Source organism: Tiliqua scincoides, chromosome 5 (genome assembly GCF_035046505.1).
Source record: "Tiliqua scincoides isolate rTilSci1 chromosome 5, rTilSci1.hap2, whole genome shotgun sequence".
In the NCBI taxonomy this organism is placed as follows: domain Eukaryota; kingdom Metazoa; phylum Chordata; class Lepidosauria; order Squamata; family Scincidae; genus Tiliqua; species Tiliqua scincoides.
Genome location: NC_089825.1, coordinates 138,197,750 through 138,211,983, shown reverse-complemented (window position 1 = coordinate 138,211,983; position 14,234 = coordinate 138,197,750). Strand labels below are relative to the sequence as shown.

Below are 14,234 nucleotides of genomic sequence, written 5' to 3'. Positions count from 1 at the left end.
ATGGGGAGTCTGAAAGGAAACCAAACAAGGGTCAGTGAGTTCCTGTTGGCAGCTATTTCTCCAACGTGGCAGTCCCAAATCACCCTTTTTGTCATCTTCCTGCTGGTCTATTCAACCACACTGGTAGGAAACACCCTCATCATAGTGACAGTAATGTCTGACTCTCGGCTACGTACGCCCATGTACTTTCTGCTGGGAAACCTCTCCTTCCTAGATATCTGCACCTCCAGTGTCACTGCCCCCAAGATGCTGATGGACCTCTTGGCTGTGAAGAGGAACATCTCCTTTGATGCCTGCATGGCTCAGCTGTTTTTCATCCACGTGGTCCTTGCTGCTGAGATGTTCCTCCTTAGTATCATGGCCTATGACAGGTATGTGGCCATTTGCAAGCCTCTGCACTATCCCAGTATCATGAACAGGAGCATCTGCAGCTGGCTGGTGGCAGCTTCTTGGACTGGAGGCTTCATCCATGCCACAGTCCAGACTGTCCTCACCTTAAGACTGCCATTCTGTGGGCCAAACCAGGTGGACAACTTCTTCTGTGATGTCCCACCGGTCATTAAGTTGGCCTGCACTGACACCTATGTCATAGAGCTCCTCATGGTCTTCAACAGTGGCCTTATCTCCACCACTTGCTTCATCATCTTGGTGACTTCCTACACCACCATCCTGGTGAAGATCCGTTCCCCTGAAGGATGGCACAAAGTCCTCAGTGTCTGCGCTTCCCACCTCACCGTGGTGACCTTGTTCTTTGGGCCCTGCATCTTCATCTATGCCAGACCTTTCTCCACCTTCTCAGTAGACAAGCTCGTCTCTGTCCTGTACAACAGCGTCACACCCATGTTGAATCCTATGATCTACACCTTGAGGAATAAGGAGGTTAAGTCAGCCATGAGAAGGCTGAGAATCAAGGAAGTAAGTTCAGAGGGGAATATGACAGTGTGACATGCATGAAAAGGGAAGAGCCTCATCTCTAAAAAATTTACTTTCCATGAGGAGATACTGACTAGGAAGTGGTTGCCATATAGGGTAGAATCAGTTTCATTCAGTAAATGTGATCCAGTATGTTCTCTCCTAGATCTGAATGTTCTAGAATGTTCTCTTCTATATTTATTATGTAAATTCTAATTCTTCCTGGGTCATACAAACAGAAGAGGAAGGTGGAAAACCGATCTTGGGCATGGGCATTGCCACCAAATAAAAATACAAAAATAAGTGAGAAACAAAAATCTGAAAATATTTTAATCTGACCAATATAAAGGCTTATTGGAACAAATTATTTGTGTTTTTTTTCAATCAATCAATCAATTGAGCAGCCAGTCATCATACTAAAAAGGCAATGGACAAGAAACATGCCATTACAATAGTTTCAATCAATGATATAAAAATTATGACCTGCAACATCAGCTCATCAGTGGTTAGAGAGAAATTTGCCTTTTTGATTTACGTGTATTCTAGATGCCAGCACTTACAGTAAGGTTGCGGGTGACATAGGGTGCCAAAACAAGGAATGCTCAGAAATATCTCCTTGCTCCCAGAAATCTAGATGTTGGGTAAAGATTCTAACAGCCCAATCCAACGGAGCAGTGGGATGGGGTGACCAGAAGGCCAATGAGAGGTAAATAAATGCCTTTTTTACTTTCTCCTTGGTAGGCCTTCTAGTCACCTATGAGTAGAGGTGGGTGAAAACAGTTTTATTTTTTTGCAGATTTTGGTGTTTTCCAAAGGTAGAAGGCACAAAGCATGTTGTGTGTTTTTATTCAAATTTTACATTAAAAATATAAATCATGATCTCTTTAAAAGTGTACTAGGCTACTACAGTTTTAAAGAAATAAATAAATAAATAAATAAATAAATAAATAAAATAAACACCAAATAAAACACCCTCTTTGCAGATTTTAAAGGTTTTTTGTTGTTTTTTTACAAAAATGAGAAGTACAAAAAGTGGTGTTAAGTGTTATGTGTTTTAATTTTGTTATCACCATTTTCACCCACCGCTACCTATGGGTCTTCTTAGATTCATACCATCTGTCATTCATCATTGGCATCTTTCAGTCTTGGAAGACTATGGTGTTGCGCTCTGAAAAGTGGTTCTGAACAGCATATAGTGCAGTTAGCGTAAGTCCAAGGAGAGGAAAGGGGCAGACCTGGGCTGAGAAAGGGGGCAGATCTGTTGCGTCCCACTGCTGCCAAGATCCACACCCACAAATGAGTACAATACTCTGGGAAGAGTGTTGGTTTTGATTTTGGTTAAACATATACAGAATTGGGTAGCGCAGTCTGGTGCTGAGATTATAATGGAAATAACAGGGTTAAAACGGGAAGTCCTTTGAAGTCAGAATGTCAGGCTAGGACCATGACGATCCAGACACAAAATTCAGTTTAGCCAGGAAGTCTACACCACAATCTGGGGCCACTCACTATCTTTGTCTAACCCACCTCACAGGGTTTTTGTGAAGATAATGGGAAGGGTGAGGAATTACATATGCCACATGGATGTCCCCACATATGGCTACATGGCTGCATTAGGCATGATACGCCTTGAGCTATGTATGACTGCCAGGGTCAACCCAAGGACTCCTGATACCTGAGGCTACATACCAAATGTTGCTTCCCCTTACCAGGTGATGTACCAGCCTCTGCCCCTTTCAATGTTCTTGCTCAGCATTCTCACCCCCCACCACATTTCCTCTTCTCTCTCTCCCCCTCTTTCTTTCTCAACCCAGCGAGTGAAAAGAAAGGAGAAGCAGAGCAGACAAGTATTCAGACAGAGATGGACACCCCCCCCCACCAATCTCCTGCCCAAGACGACCATTTCAGGTGGCCTCATGGATGGGCTGTTCCTGGGAACTATCCCAAATTCTATGCAGAGGTGAAAGTATCTGCTATTTCCCACAATGGCCAGTTTCGCTATTGACAGCAACAAGAGGGAATCCGTGAGGTTTTTGGTAGCCCTTTCACACATTCAGTGAACCCCATAAGGAGGAATGGGAAAATGCCTGCTCATCGTCCATGCACTCAGCTGCAAGTCTGAAAAAGAGCCCTGCGCATACAGTTGTACATGCTGGCAGCCTTCACTGTGTGATCAAGAAACCTGTTTTTCCATCCCTGTGGTTTTTTATCTAATTTTTTTTCCAACCAGCTGGTTCCCAAGTTAATAAAAATACATGGATGGCAACCTTCAGTCTCGAAAGACTATGGTATAAGCCTACAGCACCTGGTATTCCAACAGGTGGTCTCCCATCCAAGTACTAACCAGGCCTGACCCTGCTTAGCTTCCAAGATCAGACAAGATCAGGCATGTGCAGGGTAACAGTTACTGTAATAAAAATACAATAAATAATACAAATACAAAATACAAATACAAAAATACAATAAATAAAAATACAATAAAGCCACAATCAAAACCACATTTATTATCTGTCAGTGAAAGGATTAACAGGAAGACGTATCTGGAGATAGTTCTGCCTGTTGTCAACAATGGCCAACCAGTTGCCTGCACTAGAGCTCTCCGAAAGGGCTTGATCGAGATAGCTACTCTTCTTGCTTGTTGAATCAGCTGGGACAAGCCTGGAAGGAAGTCTTAAATGCAAAGTGGGGTTGCCTGTCATAGATCTGGTCATAATCAGGACAATAATGCTGACAGCAGAACATACCGTAATCAATATCCTGACAACAGAACTTCATTTGGTGCTAACTTTTTAATTAGACCCTTGGGACAAATGGCAAGAGCTGCATGGCAGGGCACAGAGTGTCCTCAAGCACCCCTCCCTCCCTCCTCCCCCGCCCCCAGCTCGCAGAGGGCCAGAAGCTATATAGTGACAGGGAGAAGGAAACCTTGAGCTGCCAGAAGGACAGCCTGCCAGCCCTTTGCAGGGAGCAGGAGGTAAGGGGCGTGCTTATCTCCAGGCTTTGTCACTCTTTGCATCTCCAGTGCTCCCCTACCCACCCATCTCCTTCTTGCTAGCCAGTGCAGGAAAGGTAAAGTGTGTAACAGGGTTTTCTGATACCCTTTTCAGCTAGACAGACTCAAGCTTTGGTGTGTAGTCTAAGGGCACTGGGTGGAATTCATAGATCCCTCTCCAGCTCTGGGGAGTGGCTGGTTGGTTCTGTCCCACTTCACTGTCATGGGTGTGCATGGGGGCATGACTCTCGATGCATGACTGTATTTCTGTCTGCTGTTTGCTGTAGAAGGGAACCCACAGTGCAGAAGTAAGCCCCATTGAACTCAGTGGAATTTACTTCTGAGAACTAAGTAAGCCCCATTGAACTCAGAAGTTCTGACCCCATGTCAGAAGTAAGCCCCATTGAACTCAGTGGAACTTACTTCTGAGTAAACATACATAGGCTCATGTTGTAACTGTGATAGAGGGGAGCTTGTGTTTGCATTTGAGTTTCCTGCCATGGATTCACAGACTCTCTGTGGAATTTATCTTAGCATTTGCTGTCTGTAAAATGGGCAAATGTGTTCTAGAATTTTTTCTCTGTGCTCAGTCTCTGGGCGTCATTTATTCCTGCAATTTTGATTGGTAATGTGCTTATTTTCTGAAGTTACACACACTAGTAACTCTTTGAACAGAGGCTGTATGTCTGTGTGTGTGTGTGGGGGGGGGGGGGTATTTCTCTTCTTTCACTTATTGCTCTACCACTAACTTTTGACTTCAGTTAACATTTGGATTTTATAAAATTACTGCTCACACTGGATATTGAACACATGGCATAGCTAAACATCTGGATTTTCTCACTGAGCATCCGCTAAGAAGTGAACTGCAATCTAGCTGGACCTCCCAGCCATACTTCTCCTCCTGAGCTTAATGATTCTTTGCATTATAACAAATTCTGTCAAGAGTTAGGGGAAAAAAGATGTAGTATTTTCTAATTCTGCATCTCCGCCACTATTCCACTACAGGTCTGTGCGCTGTAAGGATGGAACATGGAAATCATACAGTAGTGACAGAGTTCGTTCTCCAGGGACTGTCACAGAGATGGGAGCTGCAGCTGTTCCTCTCTACTCTCCTCCTCTTCTATGCCATCATCCTTCCTGGGAATATCCTGATCATTGTGACCATTTGGAATGAGCCCTGTCTGGGATCCCCCATGTTTTTCTTCTTGACTAACCTGGCTTTGCTGGTCAAAGTGAGGAAGGGCTCCATTAAAGGAAAGAGCAAGGCTTCCTCCACTTGTGTCACTCATATCATCATCGTCTTCATCATGTTCAGTCCTGCTATCTATATCTACTGTCGTCCTTTCCAGGACTTCCCCTTCGACAAGGTGGTGGCCTTGTTCCACACTGTGGTCTTCCCCTTGATGAACCCCATGATCTACACCCTGAGGAACAAGGAGATCAAAGCTGCTATGTGGAGACGGATAAAGAAGTGAAAGTGAAGTGAAGACGGACAAAGAAGTGAAGTCATCTCTTTGGAGGGAGCAAGAGGTAAGGGGTTGCTTCATTTTCTCTCTCTCCTTCTTTTTAATTTTATTTCTTCTCCTTGTTCCTCCAGGTTCCTCTTCCTTTCTTGTGAGCCACAACTAGGGGTTCCAACTCAGAAGTGATGCCTGGATATATTTATTTTTCCATCATGGTGTACTGTAAAGTTGAAAATTCCTGGAGGCCCTATTAAAAGCTCCAGGATTACCTGGAGAGTGATGCTGATTCCTGAGGACTTTAGGTCAATCCAGGAGGACCAAGAAAAAGAATGAAGGGGATGAGCATTCTATTCCTACCCCTCAAGATGGATCTTTCTTTCTTTCTTTCTTTCTTTCTTTCTTTCTTTCTTTCTTTCTTTCTTTCTTTCTTTCTTTCTTTCTTTCTTTCTTCTTCACTCAACTTACAAAAATCTTTATATTTGCTGTTTTTAACAGTGCAAATGATGACTTGACAATTATGTACATTTTTATGAGTTAAAAATTCAAAGAATAAAATGTATTTTTTTTTCCTCCTTGGGAGGACCAAATTTTACAATATAGATTTTTTTTTAATTGCTAGTTTTTCATGAACAACGTATGTGAGTTTGTATGTACCGGTATCTGTTCTGTGATTCTTTGGTCACAAAGCATGGAATTTACTGTAAGATGCAGTACTTTAAGAACCTATGGCATTTTTCTTTTTGAAATGCGCATTTCATGCAGGTTCCTGTGCGCAGGTATTATGGCAAGTATTACTGTATTTCAGAGAGAGCTGGTCAGCTGGCAGTCATAACATAGTTCTGGGTAGATGGGCAACACTGTGAAGTGGGGGTGGGGTGGAAGCATAGCACCCAAAGGTGAATAGGACCAAGTTAGAGTTGAAACCTCAACTTGGGGGTTGTTGTCTTTAAAAAAATCTCTCTCAAGAGCAATGATTTCTGAAGTTTTTGGCTTACCAAGAAAAGTGCTTCCTAAGATCATGTCATATGAAGGTACAGTCGTGTCTTGTAAGATGATTACAAAATTAGACCACACCTCAAATAAATCTTCCCTATGGCTCCCTCTTGTCTCTCTTTGTGTTTTGGGTCATAAGTGAGCCAAGTCCTTTTATTACAGGGGATGGCAAAAGTTTCCCAAAGTTAAGACTCCCAAAGTCTCCCAAAGTTATCAATTGATCTGAACATCTGAGGGCCATTTCACACATGGTAAAGATGTAAATCTGTGTGTTGATTCAAGTGGAAACTGCAGCTAATCCAACACTCTGGCAGGGGCATTGCTGTAATTCTTATGCATAGCCCACCAGATGTTGGTGGCTGGATTTAGACAATTGAATATCAGGTCCTAGCCAAGAATCTGGGATATGCACAGATATTTCCATAAAATGGGTGCTGTTCCAACTAGGACTGCTTTCTGTAGAAGGTGTGAGTGATTTCATTTACACCTATGATGCTCAGGTGTTTTTCCGAGTCTTTTAGTTTGTGCCTAGAGGGCCGACAACACTTGGTACAATTTTAGCCTTGCCTTCAGTTTGCAAATCTTTATATTTCATGATCCTGTTCTGTTCTTTCTCTTCAATCTTACATCTCCAGGTATTGCCATATCTACTATTAATAGTTAACATATCTATAAATCACTTTAAAACAAAAAATATTGTATGGCTATTCGATATGCAGCCCATAAGTCTTGTTCGCCTCTATATGTTGGTCTTTCATGGCCCTCTGATTTGGGTTCAAGCTATCTACATGTGTTCACCTCAGATTCGTAGAGCCTTTACGCAGGGTAGGTTTAATATCTTACCTACTAAGAGCAAGATTTAATAGACCATTGGAGAGTCCCCAGTCATGTTCTTGCAACCTGACCTCAAAAGAGTCCTTGAACCATGTACTTTTGCTTTGTATCCACTATATTGATTCACGCCATCTATTTCTATATCCATTCCTGGAAAACTTTCATGGTTCAGATACAGACTTTGTCCGGTACTTGTTGGATGGGAGAAATGGAGACTGCTTAAAACAACAGTAATAGAGGCCCAGCGGAAGTGTATATCACAAAGGAAGAAGGGCTCCACTAAGTCCAGGAGGTGCCCGCATGGCTAACCAGTCAAGTTAGGGAGGCCATAAAGGGCAAGGAAGCTTCCTTCTGTAAATGGAAGTCTTGCTTTAATGAAGAGAATAAAAAGGAACATGAAATGTGGCAAAAGAAATGTAAGAAGGTGATTCGGGAGGCCAAGCGAGACTATGAGGAACGCATGGCCAGCAACATTAAGGGGAATAATAAGAACTTCTTCAAATACGTTAAAAGCAGAAAACCCGCCAGAGAAGTGTTTGGCCCTCTGGATGGTGAGGGAGGGAAAGGGGAGATAAAAGGAGACTTGGAGATGGCAGAGAAATTAAATGAGTTCTTTGCATCTGTCTTCACGGCAGAAGACCTCGGGCAAATACCACTGCCTGAACGGCCCCTCCTGACCAAGGAATTAAGTTAGATAGAGGTTGAAAGAGGTTTCAGACCTCATTGATAAATTAAAGATCAATAAGTCACCAGGCCCGGATGGTATCCACCCAAGTGTTTTTAAGGAATTGAAGAATGAAGTTGCTGATCTCTTGACTAAAATATGCAACTTGTCCCTCAAAACGGCCACGGTGCCAGAAGATTGGAGGATAGCAAATGTCACACCAATCTTTAAAAAGGGAAAGAGGGGGGACCTGGGAAACTATAGGCCGGTCAGCCTAACATCTATACCGGGTAAGATGGTGGACTGCCTCATCAAAGACAGAATCTCAAAACACATAGACAAACAGGCCTTGCTGAGGGAGAATCAGCATGGCTTCTGTAAGGCAAAGTCTTACCTCACAAACCTTTTAGAATTCTTTGAAAAGGTCAACAGGCATGTGCATGCGGGAGAACCTATGGACATTATATATCTGACTTTCAGAAGGCATTCGACACGGTCCCTCACCAAAGGCTGCTGAGAAAACTCCACAGTCAGGGAATTAGAGGACAGGTCCTCTCATGGATTGAGAACTGGTTGAAGACCAGGAAACAGAGAGTGGGTGTCAATGGGCAATTTTCACAATGGAGAGAGGTGAAAAGCGGTGTGCCCCAAGGATCTGTCCTGGGACTGGTGCTCTTCAACCTCTTCATAAATGACCTGGAGACAGGGGTGAGTAGTGAGGTGGCTAAGTTTGCAGATGACACCAAACTTTTCTGAGTGATGAAGACCAGAAGTGATTGTGAGGAGCTCCAGAAGGATCTCTCCAAACTGGTACAATGGGCAGCAAAATGGCAGATGCGTTTCAATGTCAGTAAGTGTAAAGTCATGCACTTTGGGGCAAAAAATCAAAACATCACATATAGGCTAATGGGTTTTGAGCTGTCTGTGACAGATCAGGAGAGGGATCTTGGGGTGGTGGTAGACAAGTCGATGAAAGTGTCGACCCAATGCGCGGCGGCAGTAAAGAAGGCCAATTCTATGCTTGGGATCATTAGAAAAGGTATTGAGAACAAAACAGCTAATATTATATTGCTGTTGTACAAATCGATGGCAAGGCCACACCTGGAGTATTGTGTCCAGTTCTGGTCATCACATCTCAAAAAGGACATAGTGGAAATGGAAAAGGTGCAAAAGAGAGCGACTAAGATGATTACGGGGCTGGGGCACCTTCCTTATGAGGAAAGGCTACGGCGTTTGGGCCTCTTCAGCCTAGAAAAGAGGCGCCTGAGGGGGGGACATGATTGAGACATACAAAATTATGCATGGGAAGGATAAACTGGATAGAGAGATGCTCTTTACACTTTCACATAACACCAGGACCAGGGGACATCCACTAAAATTGAGTGTTGGGAGGGTTAGGACAGACAAAAGAAAATCTTTCTTTACTCAGCATTCTGTCATTCTGTGGAACTCCTTGCTGCAGAATGTGGTGATGGCATCTGGCCTGGATGCCTTTAAAAGGGGATTGGACAAGTTTCTGGAGGCAAAATCCATTATGTGTTGCAAGCCATGATGTGTATGTGCAACCTCCTGATTTTAGAAATGGGCTATGTCAGAATGCCAGATGCAAGGGAGGGCACCAGGATGCAGGTCTCTTGTTATCTGGTGTGCTCCCTGGGGCATTTGGTGGGCCGCTGTGAGATACAGGAAGCTGGACTAGATGGGGCTATGGCCTGATCCAGTGGGGCTGTTCTTATGTTCTTATATTCTCTTTGGAGGGTCCTTGAATGGTGAGATGGAAATGAAATAAATGAATTAGTCACCCACCAAATGAAATGCAAACAAGTATATATCTTAACTTGGCCTTAACTTTCTGCATTTCTGTTAACAGATCAAAGCTCTGTCTCATCATTTTTCTTCCATTTTTACTCCAGTATTTCAGCCAGTAGGGTTCTGAAGTGATGTGCAATAATAAATTAAACAGCCCAATCCTGTTGGGTTGCCCCACTGGTGGAACTGGTGGTCCACCATTACTGGCTGTTGTAAAGCAGCCATAAAGCATGCTTCAGCAGCACAGGAGTGGCGCATTGGTGCAGCACCAGCAGGATGACTGGAGATTTCTAGCATGTGGTGCCGAACTGCTGGCCACCCGCCAGAGCAGGGGGTAGCCCAATCCTATGCTCCCCGGAGCCCAGAGGAGCAGCAGTGCCAAAATGGCTATTGTTGCATCCTATGGGCACTGCAGCAGCCATTGGAGTCTCCTCAGGGGAAGGGGACATTTCTTCCCTTCCGCTGGGTAAGGATGCAGGCCCCATCATGGGTCTCCTCCAGTCCATCCTGGCTATTTTGCAGGCGCACACTGGAAGAGCTTGTTGTCCAGCTTTTCAGCCCAACCCAGAGCATCAAATCTGGCAAAGCAGGGCTCTGTAGGTCCCACCCCCCTCCCATCCTGGTTCCTCCTCCTGCAGTGCCCTCTTCCCACCCTCTCCCTGCCCTGGAACTCCTCCCCCTGCCCCAACAAACCTTACCATTGCCTGAAGCTCTTCCCTTGTTCCAGGCGGTGTCTGTCCAGTGATGGGCTCAGCACCAACTGGTCCCTACATGGAGGGTGCCTTAAATCTGCTTTACAGCATGTTTATGACACCCAGCGCCGGCAGTACACTCGTACTGTTGGCACTAATAAGCTCAAGATTGGGCTTTAAGACAGCAGGGTGGATAGGAGGAAATGGGGGAGGGCAGGAGGGGCAAAGCTGGGTGGGGAAGGTGAGGAGCGAGGCAGGGGGTGGATCTGGTGGTGATGGCATCCGCTGGATCCTCCAGCAGCAGCTTCCCCACCTCCTTTCTCTCCTTGGAAATATACCAGCTATAAGAGCTAGTGCAGGTCCAAGGAGACCCACTGCAGGGCAGAAGGCCAGCTTTGAGTTAAGGACATCCACTGTACATACTGCAGTTTTTTTTCCCCCCTCCTGGTTATTTGGTTACAAACTTTGACAGAAGACAGATAACTTAATTCAGTTTGTTGCATTGTATTGAGCATTAAATTATCTCTGTAATAACATTTTCGTTTATGCTGTTTGTCTGAAAACAACAGCCATCAGATCTCATCAATACAAATATTCCAAAAGGGAGCCAGAGTTTCAGCCACTAGTCTACTATCCTTGAAAAAGAACTGAAGAAAGCATTCGTTTATAGGCTCAACTGTTTAATAAGGCCCTTGGGGACAAGTGGCACACCAGGGCTCAGCCTGCATCTCCTCACCTCTGGCTCTCCCAGGGCCAGAAGCAAGAAAGCTGTGAGGATCAAGGGCCCTTGTGCTGCTTGAGGGAGGCCTTCTCTTTGGAGGGAGCAAGAGGTAAGGGGTTGCTCCTCTCTCTCTCTCTCTCCATTCTTTGATCTCAAACAAAACACAAGCATGGAATTTAGGGTATGATGCAGTATTTGAAGGACCTGTGGCAGTTCTGTTTTTAAAATGCACATTTCATAAACTGCATATTTCTGGGCATTATGGCTGTGAAGATAACTTTGAAAGTCTAAGGGCAATTTCAAAAGCTGAAGGAATGAATGCCCAGCTGGATTATCAGAGCTCTGGGCTGACAACCTGCCTGCCAAACACCTCCCTTTCCACAGCAAGCATTCCACAGGAAAATTCCAGATGGTCTTGTTAGCTGCTTCTCTCTTCCCCAGTCACGGAGAAGCGCTATCCAGGTTAGTTTCCATAGGATCAGAAAGCCTTGGAGACATGACATATCATGCTAATGTTTGTGATCCTTATAAAATACACAAAATGTATCCTTATAAAATACATGATAAAATAAATATATAAAATATACATTGGAAAATGAATAAAATTTATCCTATAAAATACACAAAATGTAAAATACACAATAGTGGAATAGTGGAATAGTGGAAGCAGGCAGGTGCAACTGTAGCAGGTGGGAAATCTCCAGAAAGCCATTCTGCTGGCTCCGTGTCCCATTTGGGGGGGGGGGGGGTCCCAGCTAAGGCCACCTGGAACTGTTTAACTCTCTTTGTTTCTGTTCAAAAATCAACGACCATGTCCTTTTAGAGGGAAATTAGGCTGTGTGCTGTGGAGTTGTGCTTGGCTGGGACCATCAGAAACTGGAACTGCTTCCAGCCACAGCAGACAATAGAACAAGGGTGTGGAAAAGAAATACGTCAATCATCCCCCCCCCCCCAATCTAAGTCACAGGATTTTCCCAAGCCTTTTGGTATTGCACCCAGAGCGCGGACAACAGTTGGCGCAATTTTAGCTTTGACTTCAGTTTCAAATCTTTATATTTTGTGACCTTTTTTTCTTTTTGGTTCTTCAAGTCTGCATCTTCAGGCACTGCAGCATCCACTAACCACGAAAACAAAAAATATTGTATGACGTGCTTGTTTTCAAATGAAGCTGGAATTGAATCCTGGGTTGCCCAAAAACCAGTTAGTGCAGATGTATTTTCTTATTTTCTACTCCTGTGGCTTAGCTGGATCATCCAGCTGTGGTTCTGTGGACCACCCTGCCATCAAATTGTGCAATGATAACTATGTCTCTTAAGAGTACTGGGGGAAAAATACTATTCTCCTGTTTCACGTCTCCCCAACTGTTTCACTACAGGTCTATGCGCTGTAAGGATGGAACAGGAGAATCATACAGTAGTGACAGAGTTCATCCTCAAGGGATTGTCCCAGGGATGGGAGATTCAGGTGTTCTTTGCTGCCCTCCTTCTACTCTTCTATGTCATCATCCTACCTGGAAATATCTTGATCATTATGACTATTTGGAATGAGCCCCGTCTGCGTTCCCCCATGTTTTTCTTCTTGGCTAACCTGGCCTTGATGGACATTTGCTACAGCTGTGTCACACCTCCAAAGATGATGGCAAATCTCTTCTCTGGCTGTAAAACCATCTTCTACCAGGCTTGCATAGCTCAGATTTTTTTCATCCACTTTCTGGGTGCAGCTGAGATCTGCCTCCTTATTGCCATGGCTGTGGATCGATATGTGGCCATCTGCCACCCACTGCGTTATGCTACTGTGATGACCAGACTGATTTGTTGGACTTTAGTGATAGGTTCATGGGCTGAAGGCTTTGTGCATTCCATGATCCAGATTATTCTCATAATCCCACTCCCTTTCTGTGGCCCCAATGTGCTGGACAACTTCTTCTGTGATGTCACCCAGATCATCAAGCTAGCTTGCACCAATACGTACTCTCTAGAGTTCGTCATGTTTGTCAATAGCGGTCTGGTCACCACCACAAGCTTCATTCTCCCCCTCATCTCGTACGGAGTCCTGCTGGTCAAAGTGAGGAAAGGCTCCACTGAAGGAAAGAGCAAAGCCTCCTCCACCTGTGTCACTCATATCATCATCGTCTTCATCATGTTCAGTCCTGCCGTCTATATCTACTGTCGTCCTTTCCAGGACTTTCCATTTGACAAGGTGGTGGCCTTCTTCCACACTGTGGTCTTCCCCTTGATGAACCCCTTGATCTACACCCTGAGGAACAAGGAGATCAAAGTTGCCATGAGGAAATGGATAAAGAAGTGAAACTGGGGCTTCTGTGTGAAAGAAAAGCAGGACACACTGATGCAATGCTTGAGTAGTTTATTGTTTACTTTGTGTTTTAATTCTTTGAATTCCACTCTCTGCCTGCCTGACCAAGGAGAATTCGCTGTGGATCACTAGCCGCAGTCTGGTAAACTTATAGAATCTCAAGGCTACTATATCAGCATCTCTTGCTCTTATTAGTTCTAAAAAATAATGGCCCCAATCCTATCCTCCACCACTGGCACCAGAGCAGCCTCAGCAAAAAGCATGCACTGCATCCTATGGTGGGATGGTGACCAAAAAGCAAATGGTAGGTGAATTTAAATACTTATTTTCCCATAAGCTCTGGGACTGCATATGGATCTCACTGGATATATGCCATCCATTTTGGTGGCGTATGTCCAAGGGGGGAAAGGGAGCTGGGAGGTTTGTAAAAGATGGGACCATTGCACCTTTGCTGCCAGAAGCACCCCTCCTGCCACTTCCCTGCCCTGGTATCTCCCCCCTTCCCACCCAGAAATGCCCCCATTCCTCCCATCGCGGTGGCCTCTTTCTTCCACCAGTGGAATGTGCCATCCACCAATTGTGAAGTTGGCAGGCAGAATTGTCCCATGTATCATACAATGGAACAAAACAAACTTGTTTCAGTCTGACCTGATATACTTTACCTAGGGATTTTAATACAATACCTAGGTATTCTGTAGAATATGCAGCATTTTCAGGTACAGCTCAAAATAAGCTCATTCATCCTGACCTCATGTGCTTTGCCCAGGGATTTTAATACAATGCCTGTGTGCTCTACAGAATGTCTACCATGTTTTTGGCAAAATATTCCAGACAATGTCGT

General features: G+C 44.5%; 2 protein-coding genes across 2 annotated transcripts; both read left to right on the top strand.

Annotated features, from left to right (window-relative positions):
* Window positions 1-945, top strand: LOC136653837 (olfactory receptor 4Q2-like). Its single transcript, XM_066630716.1, has one exon. The coding sequence runs from the start codon at window positions 1-3 to the stop codon at window positions 943-945; it is 945 nt and encodes a 314-aa protein (XP_066486813.1).
* Window positions 946-12,472: 11,527 nt separating this feature from the next.
* On the top strand, window positions 12,473-13,387 carry LOC136653836 (olfactory receptor 4N5-like). The gene has a single exon (XM_066630715.1). It carries the CDS (start codon window positions 12,473-12,475, stop codon window positions 13,385-13,387), a length of 915 nt encoding a protein of 304 aa, XP_066486812.1.
* Window positions 13,388-14,234: the final 847 nt, after the last annotated feature.